A 27774-nucleotide genomic window follows, 5' to 3' on the forward strand; every position below is an offset into this window, starting at 1 on the left:
CTGAAAGGATCACAGTCTAATAAACAGACGTAAATTACAACATGAAATATTTAAAGACTATTTAGAAGCATTTCCATCAGAATTGACTGTGAAATACTGAGCTTATTCCCAAGCAAACTTCAGGAATATCCTTTCCAAGAGTTTTATAAAAGCAGAATTGGTTTTCCCCCCAGGAAGCGTGCCTAGGTTTTGCCCAGACCGCGAGGGCACGGCGGTGCCGCGTGCTGGAGCTGGCCTGTGCGGAGTAAGACCTGGGTGACGCCAAGGGCACGGAGAGCTGGCACATGCCTGCTGCATAGGGACTCGGCGACCTCTGATGAACAAGTGACTAGGGGCACACGAGTAAATGGAACATGACTGCTTCCGTAGGCCAGCTCTTGGCAGCTCCATAACTTCTAGCTTTGTCATTACAGGAAAGAGAGGCCCACCCTTAGGTCCTTTAGACAGAACAATTTCCACAATCAGTGATTTAAAAGCACAGGCAATTCATCTAGTTTCTTCTGAGAGAGAAACCATCCCAAAGATGATGACACATGTCCCTGCCTTATTAAGCAGAAGCTTCATTATACCATTTAACCGTGATTGGATGACTCACGGCCATACTCCGTAAAATTCAGTTCAACGAAACGTTTACTGAACATCCACTGTTTCAGCATAAAACCAGGGTTTTCAAAGGCAAAACCATGACTAATGGTGGTTTTTGCAGTTAAGAAACTGCCAAGCTACTGTGGGGGCCCAGCTATGCCAGTCTAACCATAATGCACGAGATCATGGCTACTCCAAGGGGAGGTTGAACATCGGTGCTGGGATCCCGGGGGTGAGATGGAGCCACTTCCCGGGCAGGGGCGGGCAGTCGGGTGAAGAGCCTGGCCGCTGGGCTCAGACACCTGTGGGTGTAGACCCTGTCAGTCCTGCTAAGCTGCGAGTTCTGGGCAGACTGTGCATCTTCTACCACCACAGGGAAGGAGTGCTAACAACCCTCCTGCATAAAGTAATCATCAGGATTCACTGATGGAAACCCGTATTTTTAAAAAATGTGGGTCACAGAAGCAATTTAGTGGGTCACAACAGTCATTTACAAAAAAAAAAAAAAAAAATGAAAAAAATATAATACAACAGAAAACTCCAGCGTGCATTGCGTGCAGTAAGTGTAGGTTTTGTTTACCAAGCTTTGTTGTGTGTGTGTCCTGGCTTGTGATTATAAAATTCCTTTCCTACTGTGTTTCATGACAAAACAAGATCGGAAACCATAGGCATGAAGTGTTTACCAGATAGTGAGTAGAGGATAACATTGTAAAATAGACGATTTCTGTGCCCTAGGACTTATTTAATATGTAACACTTTTCAGACTGCTTTTATGTAGGGAGGAGTGTGAGGGAGGAACCCAGCTTAGCTATGCTGTCTACACAGGGCCCGGCCAGGCTAGCTCGCTTCTTCGGATTTCTATGGCTTATCACAGTGTGTGAATTGGTCACTCAAACTGTCATCTGTTCAACTTAACAGCCACAGTCCAAAACTCATGGGGACGAGTCCCTGAGTCAAATGAAGGGTGAGGTTTTGTTGTTCGAACCTCTGATTGGGGTGGTTGATGTCTCACTGCATTTGCTGGTCCCTCATGGTGAGATCGACGTTTACTGGGTTCCACTTCCAGGCAACCAATCTGCAAGAATGTTCAATCTCTTGTCTGGCCTACCCACAGAGTTTCAAATTCTAGTATCTTTTACGAAACTGAACCGAGAAAACACCAGGGAACAAATGCATGACTAGAACATGTGTTTTACACACTAGAGAAAAGAGCCTGTGTCTCTTAACAAAGTCCTTTTACAAGGAAGGGAGATGAACTGGGGACCTTGAGAGCACATGCACAGCAGCAAGGAGGTTAGCCGGGGGACTCTTACAAAGAAGAGGAGATGACAGGGCACGCTGTGTCCCAAGTCACCCTCCCATGCTCTACTTTCGACTCTGAAATCATTTCAAAGAAAAAGCATTTCAGTAACAGGAGCACAAAAAATACACAGAGCCAGGACTGCCCTCTGGTGGTCATCCCGACACAAGCAGACGCGGGAAAGCTTCTGGGAATCGGAGAGATCCAGTTTTCTGACTTAAAATTGTTACAGAAACTAAAGATGGGGGATAAAACAACCTTTCCAGGAATTTATAATTCTTTATTAGATCCGAGGGGAAAAATAAAATTCTAGATGAGATTTTCACTGGTTCACCTCTGAAGAGAAGTGTATCGGATCTCTCTGAAGCTTACTTATAATGGTATTTTTTATCTAAAAAGTAGGCCTTGTGTGGAAAATCGTTGTACCTCCCACTCAATTTTGCTGTCAACCTAAAACTGCTCTAAAAATAAAGTCTATTAGAAAAATAGGCTTTGTGTCCTTAAACGAGGTTGGAAGTAGATGAAAAGCAACGTGGCTCTAGAGAGAGGGATTAAAACAGATTCAGTTCCCTGCACTTTATTGGGGCTGCCCAGAGACACGGGCCACCTGTCACAATCACATCCCTAGCTCTGCAGTGTTTTTGTTTTGTTTTTAATTTTTAAAAATGTTCTTATTGATTTCAGAGAGAGGAAGGGACACGGAGAGAGAGATAGAAACACCAATGATAAGAGAGAATCATTGATCAGCTGCCCCCTGCATGGCCCCTACTGGGGATCCAGCCTGCAACCCGGGAGAGCATATCACTTTAATTAAACAACCGATTAATGAATTAGTTAGGTGGACGCTCAACCACTGAACAACACTGGCTGGGCTGCAGGGGTTTTTAATATGATCAAAAGACAGCACAGAGACCCCTGCTGGCGGTGGTAAGACATCAGCCAGCTGAGAAATTCAGTGGTTATTTCCCACCTTGTCTGCTTGATCTCATTACTGTTGTATTTTTGGAAGGGTCTTGTCAAGAAGGTACTGGGTGTTAAATCCCAGTGTTCTGTGCACGGAGAGATGTGGAAACCCCTGGGAAAATAATTTCTATTCCATTCTGCAGACTGTTTGCTCATGATTTCAGAATAGTAACCTCCTTTTTTTAGCACATGGCATTCAGAGGCTGGTAGTGTGGGGACTAACATGCCCACAGAGTCCACAGGGGGCTTGGTCACCTCGCTCATCTAAGCCTCGTTACTAAGGACTAATTTCAAATAAGCCAGGTTGAAGTTTTTACTTTAGAGATAAAGACCAGATTGGGAAGACAGAGGCAGAGGGAGTGCTGGTGTCCTGTGTGTCCCGGTAGCCTCTTTCCAGTGTGTTAGAATCAAAACAGCAAATGGGAGTCCTATAGCAAATAGTTAATTGAATGAGCCAAAGAATGAAAATAAAAAAGCATTTCACAGTCTCGTGGAGTATGCGTTTTCTTTACTTGGCAACAGTTTTGTCTTTGTGAAGTGGTGACAAAAAAAGAGGGGTCCTCCCTGAATCGCCCCTCCAAGCATCTCATCTTGGCATCTACACTGCTTTTCACCTCTGGGCTTTGATGGTGGGGTTCAGCAGGTGAGAATTAATAGCATGTCTGAAACCAAATAAGGAACCTCCAAAAAAGTTCTGGAACCCAACTCCGACCATTACATTTAAATCTACTTCCACTCCGGCGGTACCACTGTTGACATACACACAGCAGAACATACAACCTGATATTTCCAGCAGAGAGCTGGACCTTAGTGAGCTGCACACACGCTTGCCCCGTCTCCCCACCGTTAGTCACGGCCACTGTCTACAGGGCCACCAGGCCTTGGGGACCCCTACAGATGCTAGACTTGGGGAGAACATATCACTTTAATTAAACAATCAATTAATGAATTAGTTAGGAGTATTATTCAGCCTTGAAAAGGAGGGAAGTTCTGACACAGGCTACATCGTGGATGAATTCTGAACACACTATGTTGAGTGAAGGAAGCCAGTCACAAAAGGACAAATGCTGTGTGACTTCACTTATACGAGGTCCCTAGAAGAGTCAACCTACAGACAGAAATTAGAATGGCGGGTGCCAGGAGTCGGGGTGAGGGAGATGGGGAGTTAGTATTTAGTGGGGACAGAGTTTTAGTTGGGGAAGACGGAAAGTTACGGTGATGCCTGCAGCAATGTGAATGTACTTAATGTCACTGAACTGTACACTTAAAATAGCAAAAGTGGTAAATTTTATGTTATGATATTTACCAGAATAAAACCAAGATTAATTTGTGTATACTCCACAGATACCTTTCGAATGGTTGCCCATGTCGAAGTCTATGCAGGGAGCAGGGAAACATAAAGATGGATTAGACATGGTACCCACCTCAAAATGTCATAAAAACTCCCACGAAAACATCATAAATGTAGATGAACCATTTTCTTTTCTTTCCTCTAAAATTTCCCTTTTATGTCTGGTCTAAGAAACACTTCAACTCTATAGGCGTTCTTTAGTGATAATATTAGCAATAATAAATACCGCACCTTGAAATACTCAGTACTCTAATTTTTAATTCCTTCACGATGAGCTAAGCTGCCTACTGCAGCTGTGAGGGTCCTAAAGCCTCATTAAAGTCTCTAGGAAACAGTTTGCCTCTGGCTTCAGGGGATGGGGCGGGGAGGGAGTCAGGGCGGGAGGTGGGGCAGGGGAGGGGGGGAGCACGGGGAGGGAGAGGGAGAGAAGGCATGAAGCGCATTTAATGACGAGTCCAACAGCAAAATCAATAGGTGTCGTCCACTGACTCTCAATTAAGGCCCAATTAAGGCCTCTGGGTTTTGATTTTGATAAGCCGGCTGGCAGTTCTGGGGGAAGTCAGCAAATAAACAGTAATTCCAGACAATCGTGTCCCTTGTAATGACTCAGACGTGTGTTTCCAAATGAGGCGTAAATGAGGATGGTGCTTTGTGTGTGGAGACAACGGGAAAATCGAACCGCAGGGAAGACCCAAGTAGGTGGGAAGCAGAGGGACGGGCCTGTCCCCCAGGAGCCCCGGGGCACGCGCGTCCTCCCCGACTTACCGTGGGGTAGGGGTGGGAGCAGAACACAGTGTACTTCCGGATGACGCCGTTCAGCTTGAGCGGGGGCAGCCAGGACACGAAGACCATGGAGGCTGAGGCGGCGGCAGCCTTCACGCCCGCCGGGGGACCTGGAACTGGACAGAGCCGCGAGGTTAGCGGCCGAAGCGGAGCCCCTGCGCTCGGGCCACTGCCAGCGGCTCCCCCCCTCCCCCCCCCCCCCCCCCCCCCCCCCCCCCCGCTCCGCCTTCCCAGGCAGCGCCCTGGGCGGACTGTGTCCCTTCCGAGTCCCCGGGGAGGCCCTAACCCCGGGGCATCGGGTCTTCACAGGGGTGATCAAGTTAAAGTGCAGTTACTAGGGTGGCCCCGACCCAGGATGACTGGTGTCCTTATTAGAAAGAGGGAAGTGTGGGCACAGATATGAGCGGAGAGAAGATAATGTGAAGACAGAGAGGGGACAGGCCTGGAGCCACCTGCCCCTCAGGCCTCGGGGAACCAGCCCTGCCCACGCCTTCATTCTGAACTTCTGGCCACCAGAACTGGGAGAACGCATTTCTGTTGTCCAGGCCCCTGTTGGTGGCACTTGGTTACAGCAGCCGTAGGAACTGACAAGGATCTTCCCTTTGAGCCCCCTAAACCCGGTCCTAAGGCACGTCCCCATTTTAAGTCAGATGGCGGATGGCAGTTTCTCTGGGACGTCTTTTCTTAAGCCGTCCCTTGCTGCCAGGTGACATTTTGGCAATGAGCTTTTTCCTTCCGAAGGTACGGCAAGAGCGGGCGGCTTTCCTGAATTCGCGCCTGTGGCCGAGTGAGTTTCTGACTCCAGGCCTGACTGGCTGAAGGAAAGGAGGCGGCTGCGGGAAGCCACCCTTCCCCATCCTCCCAGGTGCCCGGGCATCCCTGCCGCACTGCTGACGTGACCGCTCACAATCCCATCACCACTGACACCCCCACTCCCACTCCCAGTCCCAGGCACTCAGACCTGCCAGGTCCCTGGCAGGGGCACCACCTTCTCTCCCGAGCCTGGCCTCCTCCTGTCCCCCACTGCAGGCAAGGACACAGCTACTCCTGTTTGCAAAACCAGAACCTAGGATTCTCCTCCTGCCTCCCCTCTGTCCCCGTCAGCGACGTGCAGGGTTGGGGTGCCCTTGAGACCTCCCCGTGTATGTGCCCGGTCGGCGGTCGGGCTCTCCTCCTGGCTCCGTGTTGTTCCACAACACTGGACCTCTTTTTAGGTCCCTGGAAGTGGCATCTCCTCTCACCCCAGGACCTTGCTACATGATGATCTAAGGTTTGGGGTTCTTTTTGCCCCGCCTGGAAGATGCAAAGTACCCTGCTGTGGAGGGGCCATGTGACAGGGAGTGGTGGGCAGCCTCTGGGAGCTCAGAAGATGACCACAGCCCATAAACCACAAGGAACTGGATCCTTCCGACAACCAGTGAGCTTGGGACAAAACCTGGCCTCAGGTGAGATCGCAGCCTCTGGGCAGAGGACCCAGCTGATCCAAACCTGCACCCTGACCCATAGAGATGGGAATTGTGATGTTTTAAGGAGTGAAGTTTGTGGTAATTCCTTATAGAACATAGAACATGAATCTATAGTTAAGGCCTCTCTTTAATAATGTATTGTAATGTCAGACATCACAGCTGATGTTCTGAGAAAACACTGCCTGGGTTTGAGTATGACCAAGGTCTAAGTACTGGTACAGACACGTCCTTCAGCCTCCTTGTGCAGGATCATTTTTCTGGTCTTGGTGGTCAGGGGTAGGCAGGGGTACGTGTGTGTGTATGGTGTGTGCGTGTGATGTGTGTGAGTATGGGTCTATGTGTGCAGTGTGATGTATGTGTTTAGGGTGTGTGTCTGTAGCGTGGATGTGAATGGTGTGCTGTGTATGTGTACACACATGTGTGTGCATATGTGATCCACGTGAGCCTCAGATTCCACAGTGGCCTCATAGCCAAGCAATGTGTACACACCCCTTTCTCTCCCATTTCCACAAGGTCCACTAGTTCCAGCCTTTGCTCCACTAGAGCAGTGGTTTCCGTTCTTCAAAGCAGACAAATCTTTTCACTAAAGCATCATGTGGGAACCAACATATAATCTGGTGGAAGCGGAACGGCTCTTCCTGCAGCAGAGCAGGGAGCGAGGAGTCTCCGCGGGGCCTCTCGCTCACCCCTGGGCACCTCTGAGGTCCCTGAAGCCCAGGGACTTCACAAGCACCTGCAGGGGAGTCACTGTGGTGGAGGGAGCTGTGAAATCCCCATGGCAGAGGACCTTCTAGGACACCTGGCCTGCTGTGCGGCTGGCGTGCCTGCTCCTGCCCAGAGCACGACAGGGCGAGGCCATGCGCTGCAGGACTCTGTGGCCCTGCCTGGTCCATTAGAGGGTTCAGAGCCATCCTGACCATCTGCTTAGTCTTCACTCACTCAGCTCTACTTTCAGATGTCCCACCAAAGAGACCGTTAGCCACGGGGAGGGAGCCCTGTCCCAGGTGACACCCCCAGGCGCCTCCCCACGGAGCACCCTACAGAGTGACGCGCGCTAGGAGGCGCTCAGGAAACCCTGGAGCACGAGCAGCGTCTCCTCCCGCAGGAGAGGCTCAGGGCTGAAGCCACCTTACGCCGCAGGATGGAGTAACAACTGCGAAAGGAATAGGTGGCGCTTTGTTTGTGTTCTTTCCCCACCGCTCTGCTTGGGTTATAGTTGGCAAATAAAACGGTGCCAGGATTACACCAACGATTTAGAATTCGGAATCAGCTGTTTCGTGTTCAAAAGCAGAAAGCCAGATCGGCAGATATTCTCGTGTTCTTGTCGCTAACAGAGGTGCGTCCCCATCGCCTGGGCAGTCCTGGGCAGGGAATCTGAAAGTTGAGAAATTCTCATAGACCTGAGTGTGTGTCTAGGGACCTGAGGCTGTATTTATGGATCTGAGACTATGCCTGTGGGCCCAAGAACACATCCACGGACCTAAGAGTACGTCGACTGACAAAGACTCCTTGTAGAGGCTGAGAAACTGCTTAGGGTGTGGAAAGCTTGTTCTCTGAACAAATATTTCAGTCGTAAGTGATCCCCTTCAGAAGTGAGCTTTTGTCTTATTTTTTACTCTATTTATTCATTTTACCTAGTTTTATTTATTATTTTACTCTGTTTCCATATGTTTTATTAGCAAGTGATACATTTTCCCTTTTTAGGATGACCAGTGACCTAACAACACAATTTTAAACTCTAGGCCCCCTGACACTGAGGGGTTAGGAACCCTAGTTTAAGAACTGTGTTGGGCACAGAGGGTAACATTTTGTGTTTGTAGTTCATGTGTTAATATTTCTTTACTCGTGAGAACACCAGTAAACCCTGAAACTCCAACCTGTGCTTAGGATAGTGCCTTACAGAGGAAGAACTTGATAAATATTGGAAATTATTATTTTACTGGAATCTTACCCACATTTTTACATAATTTAATTGAAGTTGACAATGTATTCCAAACTTCAAAACTATAAGACTTCATAGTAGAATAATAAAGAGGATCTATACCCTTAATTTTATTAAGCATTCCCTCTATGATAATAATTTGTTCTATAATTCCTTTCACAGAATCCCTTCCACAGAATCTCTTCTATATAATTCCTTCTATATAGATTTGCTCCTTTCAATCAGACAGAAAATTGCACTGAGTTCTAGAAACTGCCCAAATGTCTATTTATGTTCGATACTGAGTCTATCAGGGTGGCTGGCACAATTCTCACCATTGCTAAACCAGCAAATTCTTCATGTGAATCCGGGAGATAATTTCACTATGATGCTAGCTCTTCTCTCCTTCCACCTACTCTCTGCTCTGCTGCTTCTTTAAAAAATGCCGATGGTTTATACCCCATGAACAGTGGTGTTCAGCTCTGCATCACCGCATGTCCCACCCACGCGCCTGTGGAGTGCTGCCCCCTCCCTGGGCTAACTGGTATACCCGAGGCAGGGCCTTCCGCGATCAACCACATCTCCGTCCACCATCAGCACCGGATGGGAACACAGAGAATTACTGATTGACAAATTGGACTTTGGGTCTCAGGGTCAAGTTTTGAGACAGAACTCTATGATTTCTAAAACTGGAGAATTAATTAAAAATTGATCCAAAATGATCAGTCAATGGGAGCTGCGGAGAGCCTTCCCTTCTTACTGGATTTTTTGTACACTCCTCTGCAAAAAATGCAGGTGTCAAAATTCCTGTTGCCGATCCATTTGCTCTTTAAATAATAATTCCAGTGACATTCGCGTTATTGCTTAGCCATGCAGAAGAGTGCTCCGCCCCTGCTCCGAGGGAGCTGAGATCAAATAATCCAACAGCTAGTGTCAAGAACCATCCCACCATGTGTCAAACTGGGTGTTTGCACACATCACTCCACTTTTTATATTTAATTCTGTCTGATCGTTATGCAAATTTTGTACATGAAGACAGTCAGGGAAGGTTAGGTAAGGCGCCCAAAGTCCCACGGGCAGCATCTAGACGTAGCTCTTTGTCTGTTACCTTTTAAAAATTAAACAAGAGCCATCTTCACTCAGAACATAGCTTTGTGAATCTCTCTATTAATGTGTGACTTTCTCATGACAGTGCCTTTTGACCTGAGATTTCTCTAAATAATCCGATTCCTTTGAGTAGACCTGGCTGACACCTGCACAATCCTGGGAAGAATTACCTACGTGTTCTAGAAAAATCAAAGCTAACGAGGCTTCATTTGTGTGTGGGCCCCATTGGACAAGAAGGGCTAGAGGCAGTGAGAATAATACGTGAGGTGGATGGACGGGACTGCTTGGGGGAGCAGGGCCAGGTTTGCTGAGGTCACAGCAGAGTGAGGTGGAAGACGGCAGGCAGGCTGTGGATATCAGGGACATGTTGTCAGGGGACAGAAATGCTGAAGAGAAGAGTCTGCCCAGGCCTCTGAGCATGAGTCCCTGGCTTTGCTGCCATAGGACGGACATGGGCTGGAGCAAGCTGGATGTTCTACCTGGGGAACACGCTGCACAGACATCAAACCTGCCAGTGCTTGAGATGGGTGATGGCACTCCCACCCCACCCTGGGAAACAGAGTCCTGGAAAGAAGACAAACAAATCGCAGAGCCAAATGGGCACAGAACTCAGGCATCCTGGTCTCATCGCAAGCGTTTCTCTGGTTTAACTCTGGGCTCTGATCTGGACGGTTCCATGCGGGGGTCAATTTGCCATCAGTTGCTCCTTCCTTTATTAAGATGGAGATGGCTTTTTTCATTATTCCCACAGAGTACATTAGAACCTGAACCGCTCTTCAAACAGGTGTGGGAGACCCTCAGAGTTTCCCTTTAACGCAAAAAACTATTAATCATGGAGCTACTGTAGCTTTGGGGAACAGTCACAAAACCAAGTCCCAATGACGTGAAATGGCAGGAATTAATGGTGTGAAACAAAATGCACCGTGAGATTTAAAGCACTACTAAACCATCATGAGTTCTTGTAAGAGATTAAAAAAATTAACATGAAGCTCTCGAATTAAGGGCTTATTCTAGAGTGATTCTAAAGCTGGCACCAAATTATAGACGTCAGACCATGACATCGTCTTCAAGTGGAAGACGGGACTAATCAGAGCCTACACTTAATGGCTGAAGAGTCCCTAAAATTATTCTAACGGCTACAAAACAGGTAGGGTAAGTATTACAGCTTGGGGATAAAAGGCAGTTTTGCTTAAAATAACACTTGGCCAAAAAGTTATAGGGGAAGAGAGAAACAATGGCTAATCAACAGACAATAAGGACGCTGATGGTCTGAACCACGCTGGTGTACCCTGGGAGGGCAGCTAAAGGTTTGCAGGGAGCAGCGTCCAGAATTCGCCTGCAGAACTGAGGCGCGCTCCTGGCCCGACCTTCCCGACGACGCTCCAGCCCAGCGGGCGCGCTGCCACCTGGCAGGGGCCTCCCGCGCCTCCCGCCTCCGGCCAGGAGCTGGGCGCTCCGCCCGCCCCGCCCCAGCTCTCACCATCCTCTTTGGTCCGGGTAAAGATCTGCTCACTTCTGACGCCGTCTCCAGCGCGGGTGAACGCCAACACCTGGATGCTGTAGTTGGTGTATTTCTCCAGCCCGTCCAGCTCCAGGGAAGGCTGCGTGGTGGTGACATTTTTGATCTCGCCCAGCTCTGGGGGACAAGAAAACACGATCTGGTTACCGTAGCTGTGGGCACGCACCTTCCCCGGCGCTGTCCTTGATGTCCAGCACCGAGCCACATGCCTCCATGGGTCACACCCTGAAGCCATGCAAAGGGTCTATGCATGGCCTTCTCATTTGGAAAATACCGTTTGTACCAGGAAACAGTGGGTGGAACACTGGTCTGAAAAACAGCAATTCACTCCAGGTTAAGTGTTACAAAGCCAGCTCCCGCACCACGGCTGCCTCTCCCAGGAAGTCCTCCAGTAGCTGCTAATCATGCATGCCGCCCACACCCTGGCCCCTGGAAGCTGAGGACCACATGTCACTCACTCCGTGGACCTTCTGACTGTTCTTTAGGAAGCTCCTGTGTAATAACTATGCACCGTGATAGATGGTCACGGACTTACCGTGCTGACCACCTCGTAAGGGGTATAAATGCCTCACCACTAAGTCGTACACCTGAAACTAATATAATATTGTATGTCAACTATAATTTAATAATGTTTTAAACTGCACCTATTTAATGTGTACTTTTTTTAATCCTCATGCTACGAGTGAGGGTATTTTTTCCCATTAATGTTTAGAGAAAGTGGAAGGGAGGGAGGGGAGAGAGAGAAAGAGGCAGAGAGACAGACAGACATACAGACAGAGAGAGGAACATTGATATGAGACACACATCGACTGGTTGCCTCTTGCACATGCCCCGATGGGCTGAGAATCAAACCTGCAAGCCAGGTACACGCCCTTGGCCGGGGATGAACCCACAACCCTCTGGTGTGCAGGTGGACGCTCTAACCACTGAGCCACATTGGCCAGAGCTAATGTGTAAATTGTAATGAGTTCGGACATATGCATACACTATGGCACCATCACGACAGTCAAGATGGGAAACAGCATCATCTCCAAAAAAAAAAAAAACTTCTGCAAGTTGTTTTTTGTTTTTGTTTTTAAAACCACTCTGAATTAACATACGTGTATCTTTAAGCACCTAAGCTCTCCTCTAATATCTGAGCTGAGATGAAGTGGCCAAGCCAACTCTGTTCACCTGGAGCGAACCCTCAGCATCCTTGCTGAGGTGACACGCTGAGGTGTCAGAAGCTGGGCGTCAGCTAAAAACACTTTGTTTTCTGGAGTGGGATCAGCTAATAATATTCAAAAGTGGGATGGTGCTATGCTCTCTGCTCTTAGGCATATGATACATGGCAATTTGAGAAAACCCACAATGATGTGTTAATACCTCCATGGGTGTTCAGGTTTTGAAATGAGCCACCTACAGAGGGGCCAGGGCAGGAGAGAGAGGCCTGAGGAGTGGCTCACCCCTAGGGCAAGTGGCCATCCATGGGAGGTTTGGGCTGCCTACGTCCCTGTGCACCTGGTTACTAAGAGAACGGGGTGGCAGGTGGCGGCCCAGAGGGGCTCCTTCTTGGTGACTGGCTGTAACGAAGGCCAACTTTGCACACATTCAGAAAGCGGTAAGGCTGCCCATTCATTTCTCCTGCTCTTTCTTGCCTTAGTAAAGATAACTGATGTGCTGTGTGTGCTCACTTAGGTGCCAGCGCTGCTCTAGGTACACGTGTTAACTCAACCATTACATGAATTGAGACCCAAAGGTTTAAAAATGCTCTCCTCTGAAGGTAGGGTCCGTCCTGGGTGACCATCAGGTCTCTTTCTGTTATATTACTCATTTATAGTGTTCATCTTCCTGAGTACATTTAATATAGGTCAACTGGATTAGGATAAAAAACCCAAATTTTAATGAAAAGAAGTATAGATCTCATAAGATCTTCCCAGATTTAGAAACTTCTACGTTGTGCCAAAGATTACATGTACACACATGAACACACACATGCACACACAACACACACATCCATGCCTGCAGATATGCACACACACGTATGACATATGCACATGCTCACACACACACTCAGGGAAAATGCATCTAAGGGGACGGAAGGGTGACATGGGGATCTGCCAGGAGCTAGTTATGAGAACTTGATGAAATCATTTGGCCTCTGGGGGCCTCTGTGTTTTGTCTGTCCGCTTTTCTCTTTAAAAGGGGCCTGGGCATCTCCATCTCACAGGGAATCTGCCCCCTGGGGCTGGCTGTGCACTATAGGGCTGTGGTTCTACATTCTGGGGACCCTCCCTCGCTCACTAGTCGGAGCATCCCCTGGGCAGACGCTGCAGCATCAGTGAGGAGCGTGAGCCCAGCACGAAGTAGATGCTCAGCTAACCCGTCTGCTGCTGGTGACTCTGTAAAGAAATGGAGAGGAGATTCCCAGTGCCTGGTGCTGGGCGAGGGGCTACACCGGACATGGAGAGGAACCAAGTCTGGTCCTCTGCCCAGAGAAGCGAGTCTGGCTACAGACATAACTAGCTAAGGTTTGGATACTGCTAGTGACTGCGCAGATGATGACGACTTTGCTAATGTGCCTTTTCTCCTCTCTCCTGGCATCAAGAACAGGGTCCCTGCAGCCAGCAGAGGGGGCCAGGGGTCCTGAGCTGGAGTGGGATATATCTGGGGGCCCGGGCTGTGTTTGCTCAAACTCAGGTGAGTGTGTGGCAGGAGGCCATACCTGCTCAGAGGTGCTGAAAGACACCCCAGGCCAGAGAGAAGGCAGGACCTAGGGCAGACGGGCAGGAGGGGCTGGGAATGGACAGTAGGGGGGGACAGGGTGTGGCCCCCAAGTCTCAGGTCACAAGCAGTGAGCTGACCTTGGGAGGCCTGTCCTGTTAGCGCCGCGGTGCAGGTGGGCACCTATCATGCCCACAGACGGGGGGCCAGCCTGGCTCGGCGACACCCACCATCTGAAAGCAAAGACCAGCATTGACATGCACTTGACCCAAGGAACTTCTGGCCCCAATCTCACCGCCACCTGAGCAGGTACTTTCCCAGACAGGAGGCTTTTTGTACTACAACTTGAAAGACAAAAACAAACACAAAGAAACAAGAAGATGAGGAGGGGAAGAGATAATGAAACAGGGAGAGAAGGAGACAACATGGAGGTTTGGCTCTAATGGCTCCCCACCCGGAGTCATAATATTCCCCTTGAGGTGTCCTGGGTCCCTCTGAACCTCCTCAGAGTTCAACTATGGGAACGTGGCAAGTTTTCCTGCTGAGCGCTATTGGAAGGAAAGAGGCCAACCTTTTAGGATACACATCACATAGAACTTTCTAGATACAGACCAAGGTTTCGGTGCTGCCTGCAGAGGCCTGTCACGGGACTTACAATTAGGAAAACACACCTATGCCTAGATTTCCCAAGCACACCTGCTCCTTTACATCCAACTGCCGTTTGGAGGGGTGTGAGGCCTTAACCAGCTGTATCCACCTGTCGAAATGCTGGATGAGAGACAAGAACAGGGTGACGTGGAGAAAAGAGGAAACGGTTCACTGATAAAGAAATGCCCCCCAGGTCCTGAACCCATTTTAGGACCGGGGTCTGCAAATTCCATCGCTATCCTTCCGGGCAAACTCGAAGCCCTCCTTTAATCCTCTTACCTCCGTCCATGAGGTTGGCCCAGTAAATGACTCGAAACCCCTGGAGAATTCCATTCAAGGCCTCCTTGGAAAGTGTGGACCAGGATATTGATATGCTTTCTGGTGATGTTGCTATGGCTTGGACATTTTCAGGGGGGTAACTGGGCACTGAAATCAAATAATTAGAATCTGTAATCACAGTGGGTGGTCTTATTAGCAGAGCAATCCCGAGTAAGCAACATTCATCTAGTATTTCAATGTGGAAGCAAAAGAAAAAATTGTACTCAATTCCCAAAATTAAGGAAAATTGAGTATCATTCCCCCTATACAAATATTACAGTAACTCAGGGAAATATTGTGAGTTTATGCATATGTCCTAATAGACTTCCACAGACTCTTTCCAGATTAACCACTTTTAAAGAGGTCGTCCCTGGCTTAAGGGGTAAAAACCCTTGATCTTGCCAAACGAGTGAAGACCACTGCTTGTCTGGCTTACTTGGTCAGCACTCCTGTAAGTTACTGCTCTCAGCTGCATTTACTCTGCACAACATGTCCCCTCTATTTAGAAATATCTGGCATGTAAATCGGAAGCCTCGCCATTGGAAAGTGTTAAAAAGCAGGCGTGTAATCATAGCTTATTTACTCCCCCAGCCCCAGCCCTCCTTTTAGTACTATAACATTCTGTCAGATGAAAGAGAGAAAATGGACTAAACTACGCATTAGGAAAATATTTGGAGTTTTTCATATGGAGTTTATGCAAACCTTAAATGCTGTTCATAGGAGAGGGGACAAATACTGACTGAACCACACGCACCAATGAAAAATGAGCAACAAAGCGTAAACCAAAGGACGTATTTAATCACTGAGGCAAAGGTTACAAGGCGGAAAGAAAACCCCAGTCTTCAAGGTTCTAGTTATCTAAGACTTCCCTTTCTGTAAAAATTGTCAGAAATCCTTGATGGAAGTCATTATGTGCCTCCTCAAACCTATGAGCAAGTGGGTAACTGCACGAAAGAATTGCAATGCAAGCTTGCTGCCTTAATGCCTACTTATTGCTGCAGTGAACCCCATATCTTATCTCAGCACCTAAAACACTGTGCCGCTGAGCACCAGGATCCTCTCTGTCATAAATGGAGCTTTCAGGTTCTCTTCACTATAGTCTGTTAAAAGCATAAATTAAATCTTATGGGCACGAGGGGGCGCTCTGGCACCGTGAGATTTGCTCCAGGAAGTTCACCCATTCTGTGTTCTCTGGTCTCAGGTGCCCCCGCTTGAAAGTAGAAAGCAATCATAAAAGAGAAAAAAAAAAGTCCTCCTTAACATTGATTTGGGAGAAATTCTTAGAAACGGGATTTCTGCATTCTGGTTAGATTTCCGCAGTCAGAGGGAGAGCATAGTTTCACTAGGGGAAAACCGAATTCTTGTTTTGAAATGAATGAGAAAGATGCTGGAAAGGACATGGACTTAGCTTTGCGATCAAGATGTCCCCGAGTTAATAAGGACAAGCTTCCCCACCAGGCGTCTCCCACAGGCCAGCGCCAGCCCAGGCTGGGGGGGCCCAGCGCCCGACCAGAACGAGCCCTTGAGGAAGGAGAGCTGGAGGCGCGGCCCAGGGAACCTACCATCCTCGAGGGTGGTGGTGATGATTTCCTGAGAAGAAGGCCCGGTCCCGGCCCGGTTGCACGCCTGCACCACCAGGCCGTACTGGGTGAACTTATTCAGGTTGTCCAGGGTGTAAATCTCACTGTCCCCAGTGGTGTCGATACTGATGATGTTGAATTGGAAGTTGCCCCCAGTGCTGTACTCGCGGTAACCTATTTGGTAGCCTCGGATAATCCCATTTTGCAAATGTTTCTTGGGAGCCTAAATGGGAAAGAAAGGAATACACTAAAGAATTCTGGACAGGAGGGACCCAGAACCCACCCGTCGGTTAGGGAAACAAAGTGGGATAACCACGGGGATACCAGTCACAGGCGGAGTCATGGGAACCGCACTAGTGGAAGCCCCGCACGCAGAGAGGGCCTGCTCTTGGCCAAGGCTCCTCCTCTTCCCGGATTAGTGCGGCAGCCCTCACCCCAGCCCCGTGACACAGGAGGTCACACAAGCGTGGGACAGAGGGGCATCTGGCACCAGAGCCTGCGCTCTGTCCCTCCCGCATGCTGCCAGGGCCAACTTCTCTAACTGGCCAGTGTTGAAAGATGCCTTGTGTCTTTGGTGCCTCAGCGGACACCAGCCATCAATCACAGGGTCACCCCGCAAAATCCACTGAGCTGGTCACTCAGCCAGACGGTTCCCAGACACTGGGGAACAGAATTGTTTAAAAAAATATCTTTTTATTGATTTTAGAGAGAGAGGAAGGGAGAGGGAGAGAGAAACACTGATGTAAGAAACGTCGAGCGGTTGTCTATGCTCAACCAACTGAGCCACACTGGCCAGAATTGATTTAAAAAAGTGGTCCCGGCCCTCTTGGGGCTCAGGCTCTAATAGAATACTCCAGAATAAAGGTGTTTCTGTGTTGAAAGCTGGATGTGGAAGGGAGTCCACTGCTGGCAGGAAGGCAGAAGTCTTTCCTTAAGGCCTACGTCACTTTGGAATCATTTATGGTGATTTAAACGGGGCAGGGAGAGGCTAGAGTTAGCTTTTCTCTAATGATAACGGGTCCGCACAGTCAGAGACAGAGCAATTTTGGACGACAAGTTGGCCTCTTTAGAGAAACCAGACTCTTTTCAAATATGTGATAACACCACCAAAGTGATGTTGTGTAAAGTAACAAGGTTTTGTAGACCTCCAGGCCATCAACAGATGGGTGTATTTATGTTATGTCTGTGTGTGCTTATGTGTGAGTGAGCATGCATGCGAGTGTGTGTGTGAGTAAATGCATATGTGTGTGTGTGTGTGTGTGAGTGCATGTGTGAGAGTGTGTATTTCAGTACAAACCATGGATTTAGATCTCTCGGGCTCTGAAATGCTCTCTCTGCCCTGAAAATGCTTAGCAGTCCAGGTGGAGAGAGGAAATAAACACTTAGGGGACTATAGAGAAATCTGAAGTGTCCAAGTGTGTGGCGTTGGATGGTGAGGACCAGTAGGCTTCCGGGAGTGGTGACATGAGAGTGGTCAGAAGCAGCAGCAGTCAGAGGCAGACCCCACGTGGGCATGGAAGGGTGGCCGGCGCTCTCAGGGGAGGGGAGGGGAGCCTGCAGAAAGGCGGGGCTAGAATGAAGCTGCAGAGGGTGCCTAGGGCCCAGCAGTGGGTGGGCAGCCGGGGGAGCTGTCTGGTGGGGCTGGGCCTTGACCACCAGCCAAATGTGACGGAGGGCGTCGCAGTGACAAGGCGGCAGAAGGAGGTTCTGAGTAGACAGCAGCACTAATGAACTCAGCAGGTATTTACGGATTTGCCTAATATGCCGCCCCCCAGTGGGATGAGATGCCTCTGGCTGTCTTTAGGTGTGAGTGTGAGCTACACAAGAGCAGTAAAATCACCTTTTTCTTTAAAGTAAGTTTCCTCATTTACAGTTCTCTTGGCTTCCCACTGCTTTTCTCAGCCGCTCTGATTTTGTGCGTTAACACGGCGCTAGGATATCAATGAAGCTGCTCTGTGAATCTCGGCTGTTCCAGTCAGGCTGGCACAGTTAGACCCGACATGAGCGCTCATACCTTTGTTGTTATAAGCAAATGTCTGTGCAGTCCTGTTTCACATGGTCAACTATGACTCTTGACTTGGCTTTGAGATCGGATATAAAGACTTTAGATTTTGAGTATTTGATTGCCTGGAACTTATTTTACCTAAACCACTGAATTGCATTTGTATCATTTAATGAATACAATTAATTTTCTTGCAAAAGTAATCTAAAAGTCAAATTTAAAACAAAGATACTTCAATTTCACATAGTTTTTAAATATTAAATGCAGTGACACCAATATAAAGGCTATATTTTTTTAAAATGAGGCTTCACCCATTAAGCATTCAAATTTTTCAACTAGCTCCCTGTGAAGATTTGAGCCTCCCTGAGACACCAAGTCAGGATCCCAGTTCGGGGGCCATGGAGTCAGGCCAAGGAAAAAGCACGGGGAGTGGAGGAAAATGCCCACAAAGAAACATTTGCACATAGCAACCAGTTTCATAAAACCCTCTGCAGATAGAGGGACTTGCCTGCTGACATTTAGCCCCTTGGGTTTGGGGGGGTTGGGGCGATTGATCACACCTGTGATCTGTTTGCACAGGTAGGTGGAGAAATCTCCTCCCCACCGCCCACGGGTAAGAAAAACATTCTAACTAGCACAGGTGGTTTTGTTCTGTTCAGTTTCAATATTTTGTTAATAAATAAATCTTTACATTTGCATTAGAACTAAATTTTAATCCTGCTCGTTCTAGAATGACATAAGGGTGGTTTCTTTGCTTTCTAGATTTTTCTGAGCTACCTTGTTTGGGTCGTAGCATCTTTTTTTTTCTTCTTGCTTTTTAAAACAAGGATTCCAGAGAGTTTGTTCACATGTTCGGCCAGCTGGTGGGTAACGTGTTTTCAATAAAGACCATTTAAGACAGACCTGCAGATTCACAGCAAATCTCACCTCTTATTAACACCTTGCTGGGCGGTCACCAGTATACACGCATTAACCCGGGTCTGCACTTACATGCACTTGAGTAACTTTAAGCACCTGCTGACGGGCCACACGTATTCAGTGCGGAAAGTAGCCAGGCGCACGGGCGAGTTCTGGCTCAAAACAGTCGGTCAGCAAGGTGTTTAATACACATGGAAGGCAGGCTTTGGAAGGTAAATTAATGAAAAAAACAACAACCACCGAAGCCCTTCACTCTGCAGCCCAGAGGTCAGCAGCCTGAGCCCCCTCCCATGCAGGAGCTTTCCCGGTGGCCGGGATACTTGGGGAGGGCCGCCGCCGAGATACCCAGGGACCCGTGGTTGCCCTCTCTCAGGGCCCTTCGAATGGACTCCGATTCCACGAGCAGGCCTAACCCCCACACTGTTTCTCACGTAGGATTCATTGTCTTTCCATGTTGAACTGCCCTCTCCTTTCATTTACTTTTGGGTCCAGCTAACAATCCCGCCTTTTCTCTTTGTCTCAGTACCTGCCGTAAGTGGCCCTCTCTCCCCCCTTCCAGCCTGGCTTTTTTCCCTTCCTGTCCTCTCCCCGCAGCGGCCTTTCATCCTTTCGGATGTCCTTTCTCCAGCTTCCAAATCCCTCCCAGCCCTGCCCCCTCGGAGAAAGGTCCCTTCCTCTCCTGATCTCCATGACAACAGCAGCACCTGGGTTGCCTGCGTCCATCCCAACCAGCCCGAGCTGAAGCTGCCCTGGCAGGCTCTTGGCCGATACCAGAGCTGGTAGAGGCAGGGGTGTGCCAGCGCGCAGGGCACCATCGAGGGTGTGAGGGTTAGAACAGGCATCGCTTCTCTGGAACCGCCAGCCAGGCCCTTCCTGAGCCCTCCCCTCCCCTCCCGCAGGCTGCGGGCCAGTGCCCCGAGCTCAGAGCTGAAGGCTCCACTGCAGAAGCCCGCAGTGCTCCTGCATGCAGTGTAACTCTGTTGACAAATGAATTGACAATTCCTTCACATTCCTCCAAATTCACGTAAAATGCAACCTGTCCCACTTCCCTTTGATGACAGGGAGAGGGCTGCCTTGGCATCCGTGTGTACATCTCCAGCCGCTGCCTTCCCGGCTCCTCCACGCACCCAGCAGGCCCAGTGCCTGTTCCGCACAAGGCACCCTGTATAGGGGAGACCTGCGGTGACTCCCTGATTAAAGGAGGACATGGGCTTGCAGAGCTGAAGGTTTGTATACAATACAGGAGAGGCGACTCTTCCAAACAGGGGCACGTCGCCTGAGCCTGAAGGAAGACCAGTCATTGCTGAGGACAGGGCAGCAAAAGCAATCAGCATCCACCACTGTCCCCAGGAACCAGATGTGACCTAGGAGTGGAGAAGAAAGCTCAGGGTGACTGGCAGGGAGGAACTGCGGTGCTTGGTGGGGCAGGGGTGGCAGGAGAGTAGAGGAAGCTCAGGAAAACACTGGGGTCCCACCCTGACCTTCGGAATTGGAAACGTGCTGGGGCAGGGGGCTGGTGACCTGTGTTTTAACAAGCCCTCCAGGGGATCCTGGTGCATGCTGAGTCTGTGACCCTCCGCTGTCATTCGGGAGCCATTAAAAGGGTTAGAATGGGCCTCACTTGGAATGGACAATTTAGTTAAAAAGCAGTGACTCTGCATTCCCCGATTTTTCAGGTCACCGGTAACCCAATTTCCTGGTCTCTGTGGAACAGAAGGGAGTGAATGCAAATAGGCCTGGAACCCTTTACAGTTCTGCAGCCACACAGCAGCAAAGGGACCCTGCTGCACAGGGGGCTTGCTGGACAGAGCAGCCTGTGGCCTTACCCAGGATGCACAGCACAGCCTCTCTGGGTGAAGGGACCATGGCTTTTAAGGGAGTGATGTCAGAAAGCGGAGAAATCCCACATCACTGCCTCAAAGCGTGTTTTCACTTCTATCTCAGGATTGCATTACACTAAATACAGCGTTCGCATCCTAGGAATTATACAGGTGTGTATGGTCACATGGCCCTTTTCCCCAACATTGTTGACCATCGAGGGCTAGGAAAGAATGAGGGGGTGACGGGTTATGAAATAAAGAGTGGACACATGATCTGACAGAGAGACGTGCTCAGAACAATGGAGATATTTAATTCAGGTTTGAGAAATAATGATGACCAAGGTTTGAAGCACGCACCATCTCGAGAGGCCAAGAACTTTGACTTGTAGCCGATAGTCACCAAATTATAGTCAGATTTGGCAGCTGAGGAGGAGGAGGTGGCAGTGGGCTTGGGACACAGACGTAGAATGGTGTGTGTGGGCTTGGGACACAGACGTAGAATGTTAGAAACAGGTTCTTAAAATGTCCTGCAAAACAGGAGTCCATTTATTCAATTTCCAAACTGTAGGGTGGCACCCATTTCATTCATTCATTCAACCAACCAACACATTTGTTGATAGTTACTCTTGCTGGGTCCCTCCTTTTTGTGAATTTGGTTGTCCTTTGCATGTCACACTGTCTAGTGGCTACATACAACATTTCTCACCAGTCATAAAGGCTTATCCAGTGTGTGGTATCAGCCAGTGACCTAGCAACGGAACTCGGGGCACATACGCAGACCAGGCTTGGTTAGGTGATATCGACGTACTAAATCAGGAAAGACCTACTGCCAGTCATCAGTACAAGTCCAGAGTGCTCCTTTAATTGTAGCCTCATGGCTCCTATCCATTACTCTTATTTCATTTCTGGTAATATGTTCCCTGGGTAAAGGAAAGTAATGCCATCCTTGCTTCCTAACCCATTGCAACCCTGATAGTTTATAAGCTATTTTTAACCTAACGGTTCTAAGAACGATGGAAGTGCCTGCCCTACGAGGTCTTACACACTGCCAGGTTTGCCCAGGCTCAACATAACCCTTTCAGGAGAAACCATCTGAAAGGATTGCCAACAGATGAATGCAGATGGCCTTGGTCCTAGAGTTTAGTCCAAGTTCAATTTATGTCCTGTCAGGGTCAATTAGCCGGAGAGGTACAGCTTTTCTACTGGGACTGAATGGAGACATGTTTCCTATGCTGAGTCCCTGCCAACGTCTCTTCCCAGCATGTCCGGGTATCAGACCTGGATCCCACACTCTTGGCAGCTGATCTGCTTTTGCAAAGGTGGGCAGCGTCCTCTCACTGCACTCAGAGGCAGGGAACCAGGAGAAATGCCTGCTGAGGCTGGGAGGCCAGCCAGGGCCCTTGCGCAGGCAGGCTGTTGGCTCTGCTCTGGGACAGGTAATGGGGGTCCTTGGACAAGGCCAATCGCATGGCTAAACCAAGAGGGCTAATTCAATGGACAGATGGAGAGATGTGCAGAATACATTCCAAATGATGCCAACAGCAATGGGTGGCTTTAGTAAAGATCTCTGTATATTTTATATATGCACAAAAAGTAAGATGCAAATAGAGACAGGTAAGGCTTTCTAAGTAGTCCAGAGGTTTCCAAAGGAAAAGCTACCCTTCTTGATAGAAATAATTTAACATAAAAGTGAACACGTGTATTTACTTTACAAAATTAACTGTGTTTCTGGGGATATAGTGAACAAACAAAACATTCCCTCTCCCCTCACAGAGCTTACAGTCTAGTCATCGGCAAGAAGTCAAGAGAGAATGTTCTACTCTCTATGGGTGACCAAAAGATCCTGAAATTTTGTTTTTCTATATTCTGTTGTTATAGGGCAAATGGGTCAGACTTGTTAAGAAGGGCTGACAATTCCTTAAATACTTGTAAGGCATGTTGGCTGTCAGGCTTCTTAATAAAAATGTTACAAATACAACCCTAGAACCAACCTATTAGTTCATACACTTGTAATTTTTCATAGTCTAAGGATTAACATGAGAGTCAAAAATTTAAACAATTAATTCAACTGATGTAGAAATAAACAGTGTTGACTTATTTAAGTTACTCTAAGGTTAAATTTATAATTTGGAAAGAAAATGATAGGAGGTAAAAACGTACATTTTGCCTGTTTTCTCTAACTTTAATGGGGCTGGGGAAAATTTATAACATGCAGTTGGAAGGAACAGGAAAAGAAACTGATTCTTGTTGACTCTAACTCTGCATGACCCCCATCTTGACCCTGCACACACCGATGACCAGTTGCTTAGAAGCCCACAGGCAGAGAGGGACAGCCTGGGTGGGGGTCCTCACTCTCACACCCTTAGATCTCAGGCCAGTCCTTCTAGCTTCAGGACCCTTCTCGGCACAAAACTGGGGACACCCAGAGCTCAGACCTAATGACACAATGATGCAAGAGATAGGTAAAGAGCTTGGCAGAGAGCAGACACTCAGGAAGACGCTTTCCCAGGAATCCCAGGACGTCCCGGCGCTGGCAGGTGCCCCTTTTCTAACACCTGCCGCTTCTTGGAGGTAGAGGGACTTGAATGCAGGAGTCAAGTGGGGCCTACAGCTTATTAAATCGTCATGATGGAGGTCACTGGTTTTAAATGGCAGACTCAGCCCTTTTCCCACTGTAAGAGCTCATCTCTGAAGCACATAATAGATTGTAATGATGCCTCAATTAGTGGAATTATTGGGGATTGTGGAGAGATGGTGTTCTAGTTAAAAGTAGTCTTCAGATTGCTGATACTTAATTACGTTCCTAAACACTCGATATTCCTATTTGATGTAAATCACGTGTCTCATCTATAACCTTGCTACTAAATAAAATCTCAGCCAGAGGCTATGATGCTGAGGCTCCAGAAAGTGGTAAAACTGTTGTCAAGATTTTTATCCTGAGTCATCAGCTCACAATTGTTCTCAGCACCACAGTATTGAAGCAACTGAAAACTTCATTCTTGTGGGACAGCCTGTGGCTCTAAAAAAAATTCCCCATTCTGTTAAAACAAAACATTTTCATCAACAGGAAAAAAAACCTCTGCCTAATTTCTCTCTGGAGAGATGTTTTGAGGTATCTATAATAATTCAATATTCCCAAAACGGAAGGTTTTATTTTATGAGCCCAGGCAAACTGTCCTTAATTTTCATCAAACTGGACGAGTTGATCCTGAGACCGACCGGGGAGAAGGCGACAGGCACCGACTGTCAAGAGAGATCTGCTCTGTGGGGATTTTTACACCTAGAAGATAGACTAAAATCAGAATTTTCACTAAAATCAGAATTTTTTGAACAAAATTCTTTAGTTTTACAAATTTGAGGTACTTAATCAAATATATTGTTATCAATACTGTATAACTTTATTCTTTCTGATTTTGAATAATCCCAGCAAAAGCATGCAGTAAAGTAAATTGTATTTATTTATGGAGGTCCTTCCCTTTTCAAAAGGTGTGGAGTGAGAGCAAGAAAGTGAATCTTTATTATCTTTCACTTTATTTTTATTTTATTTAGAACCACTTATCTCTTGAATTTCAGTTAAGGTGCAGTAGCATTTAAGGTGCTTAGCATTTTTATGTAACTCAAACTATGTAAAAGTAAAGAGCCCTTTCTGAGCCACCTTCTCACATAGTAAAATAGGCAATTAAATGTGGTGCCGATGCTCCGACACCTTCCCTGGGCTTACAGTCAAAGGAATGCACCGATGGCTGTTTCATCTAGAATTTAGCACAAATGCATTGGATCATTGCTGTTATTTACTTTTCAGTAAATTATAGTAGAAATCCATATGTAAAGTGGTCTGTCTGGCATACTGAGCCCACGTGGGTCACATATCTGGGTGTCCCCTATGGTACGATCGAGGGCATCTCACTGTATCGTGAGTTAGACCCACGCCCCATCACAGCCTGGCGTTTGGAGACCCTGACAGCTAGGTGCCTTCTCCATGGCAGTTTCTGAAAGATGCTTCAGGGCTAGTGCGATGGGGAACACTTGACTATGGGCCTGCCATTCCTGACTCACAGGAACCCATCCACTCACTCATTCACTCATTCATGCAAATGTGCGAGCCCTTGGGGACAAAGATGAATGAGCTACTCCCTGCCTCTATGGAGCACACGGAACAGCAGAGAGATGCAACCAAATGGATTGCAGAGACCACGTGATGGGAACGGCACTGAGCCATCACCAGGAGTAACGGGTAACGCAGAGGGTCAAACGACTAATTCCACTTTGGAGAGTCACGCTGGACCTGGCCGTTAAGAGGTTTAGCATCTCAAGTGGCTATTTCTGCACCCAAGCCCCATCTCTTACTTCCGATCAGTTGCCCCAGGATTCAGATGCCGCTGAAGGAATGAGTGTCCCCCTCAGGCGTCTTACATACTTCCCGCTATTTCCCCCCCGCTGCCTGAGGTGGGCTCCCTCCCTGGGCTAACGCGATTTCTCCTTTCCTTCCTTCTTCTTTCCTGCCGCCTCCTTAGACAGAATGGAAATCCGCAACTTTTCACATAAAGCAAAGGATACTTTACGCACCATGTCACATCCAACTTTACGTACACTCTAGATGGGTGAGAGCACACAATTCAAGTCAGTGACACGCTTTCCTTACATAATCAGGCCAACGAACGGGCAGCCCTTACCTAACGCGTGGCCACATCAGCCAGGTGTCCCTGTGCGTGCGGGCTGGCTGGGCAACAGCCCGGCCACTCCGCGAACAGCATCCACAGTCGGTTCACGGGAGCGAGGCTTCCTTTGAATAGCCCACGCCATGCTCATCCTTCTGACATTAAAAAGAAATCTAACTGCAATTTACTGACTTTGCTGCTGTGTTTTATGGAGGCAGAGAGGATGTGAAGGCTTTCAGAGCCTGGAGAGTTTCCATGTTTAGTTAGGAGGGCTCTGTGGACAGACACCTCTCTCCAGCTGGACCCAAAAAGCTCCAGGGGCCATAGCAATTGCTAGTCTTTTTCAGGGGCAAACATGCAAGGGAATGAGGAGGGTGAGGGGTGAACCTTCGCAGCCTTTCATTCAGCCAGAGTGAGTCAGCGTTCCGTTTGTAGAGTGGCCGGGACGTGTGCGGGGTTAGGGCTTGCTGAGTGCCTTTAATGACACGTGTGTGATGCTCACAGCTGGCGGATGTGCTCACAAAGATGAATGACACCCCTTCCCCCACCTCGGCGGCACTGTCTGAGCAGCTGAACCATCATGGGCCACTGCCCGCTGGCATCTCAACTCACTGACACAAAGGGGCTTCTGCAGGGACTCGTGTAACACCAAAGGGGGTACCCACCCCTACAATGAAAATTCCATTTTATACAGACGGCGGTCACTTAGTGAAAGAGCAGATGCTCCAAGGAAAAACCCAAGGACAGTTTTGGTTTTTAATGGTTACAAGAGGTGTGTGCCTGAAAGACCTCAGTGGGTCTCCCTCTTCTCTGAGTAAGAACACAGAAAAAAGGGGGAGGAGAGAGGCAAGGAGCATACACGGGCTGAGAGAAATCGGGAATTGGATTCGTAAGTGCAATTGCATGTAAGTTTTGACCCAACAACAGCACCCCAGATAAAGTGGGGTTTGGCCCAGGGTGGGCGTCTCCAAGAGCACATTACGGATGACTAGTTCCCAAGGCAGTTTCACCTACCAGGTAAGTGGCACCAGGTAAGGTCCCGGGGGCAGTGCTGATAGCGTGCTGGTTTGTGACGAGCTGGCACCACAATATGAATGCACTACTTTCTTTATTGGGAGTTTTGCTATGAAACCATCAGCCGGACTAAGCAGCACCTGACTGCTGCAGCTGTCTGCACTGTGGCTCAAGCTTTCCTCCTCTCCCAGCGACGGCTGACACGCCCCCTGCTGGCCAGCCAGCCAGTCTGCACCTGTGGACTGCACTTGGGGGACCACTGCCTGGGGTGTGGTGGGATCGACGGTGCAGCCACTGGGGAGGAAATGGGGGCGTGCTCCAGGACACAGCTAGCAGGTGGCACAGGGAGGACTTCTCTCCTTCCTGCCAGCTCAGTGGACTCACTACCACCCGTCATTTGCCACTTAGGGAAAGCAATTAGAAACCGGCTCTCCTGGGGGAAATCAGTGATGCAGACAGGAAGCCTTTTCACTGTTTGTCTGGAGACCACACTTAGGACTCCATCAGGATTCAAATAATAAAAATAAGACACAACATCTTCACTCTCTGTGGATGTAGAATTTGCTGTAAAAGTATTGGAAATGTGGATGCAAATACTGGATTTTAAGAAGAGGGCTCTTCACCTAATTTTGCAGAACTAAATGTCAGTGTCTCGGCATCGTAACACTGAACACGAGAGAAGTGCTCACCCTCATGGGAAACGTGCCAGGAAAGCAAAAGTTTGCTTGGTTTACCTTCCAGGTGACCCTGATGCTCTGAGACGATATGGGCTCCAGGTGGACTTCCTGGGGTGGGCCGTCAGGAGCTGAAAGACCAAAACCCACAGGCCAGTTAGCAACGAGTTCCACACGGACTGACACCTACACAGCAGGACGCGGGCCCCAAGACAGGCCACCTCAGTGCAGACACACGTGCTCAGCCATGGTGGGCAGATCGACCCGGCAAAGTCCCTATGCACTAAGTTTACCCCAGGCTCTCTCGCTCCGGGAAACATGAGTCTCGAGGCCTGGCCTTGCCCTCTTCCTCTCCGTATCTTTGACAACTTGATTCATAAACCTCAGGTGTGTGCAAGTTAACGGGTAAAACAAGAAATTACTTTTATGAAACTCTGCCTCTTT

At 48.5% G+C, this 27774-nt stretch overlaps 1 protein-coding gene across 1 annotated transcript in view; it reads right to left on the bottom strand.

The window, feature by feature from the left end:
• DSCAM (DS cell adhesion molecule) overlaps positions 1-27774 on the bottom strand; it is a 300871-nt gene that overhangs the window by 62238 nt on the left and 210859 nt on the right. The window contains exons 16-20 of the mRNA XM_087817830.1: positions 27391-27461; positions 16227-16467; positions 14626-14772; positions 10957-11112; positions 4965-5098 (exon numbers count right to left, since the gene is read on the bottom strand). Of these exons, the coding sequence (XP_087673956.1) occupies positions 4965-5098; positions 10957-11112; positions 14626-14772; positions 16227-16467; positions 27391-27461 (749 nt within the window). The remainder of the gene's footprint in view (positions 1-4964; positions 5099-10956; positions 11113-14625; positions 14773-16226; positions 16468-27390; positions 27462-27774) is intronic.

This window comes from Miniopterus natalensis, chromosome 6 (assembly GCF_054644295.1).
Source record: "Miniopterus natalensis isolate mMinNat1 chromosome 6, mMinNat1.hap1, whole genome shotgun sequence".
NCBI classification, from domain to species: domain Eukaryota; kingdom Metazoa; phylum Chordata; class Mammalia; order Chiroptera; family Miniopteridae; genus Miniopterus; species Miniopterus natalensis.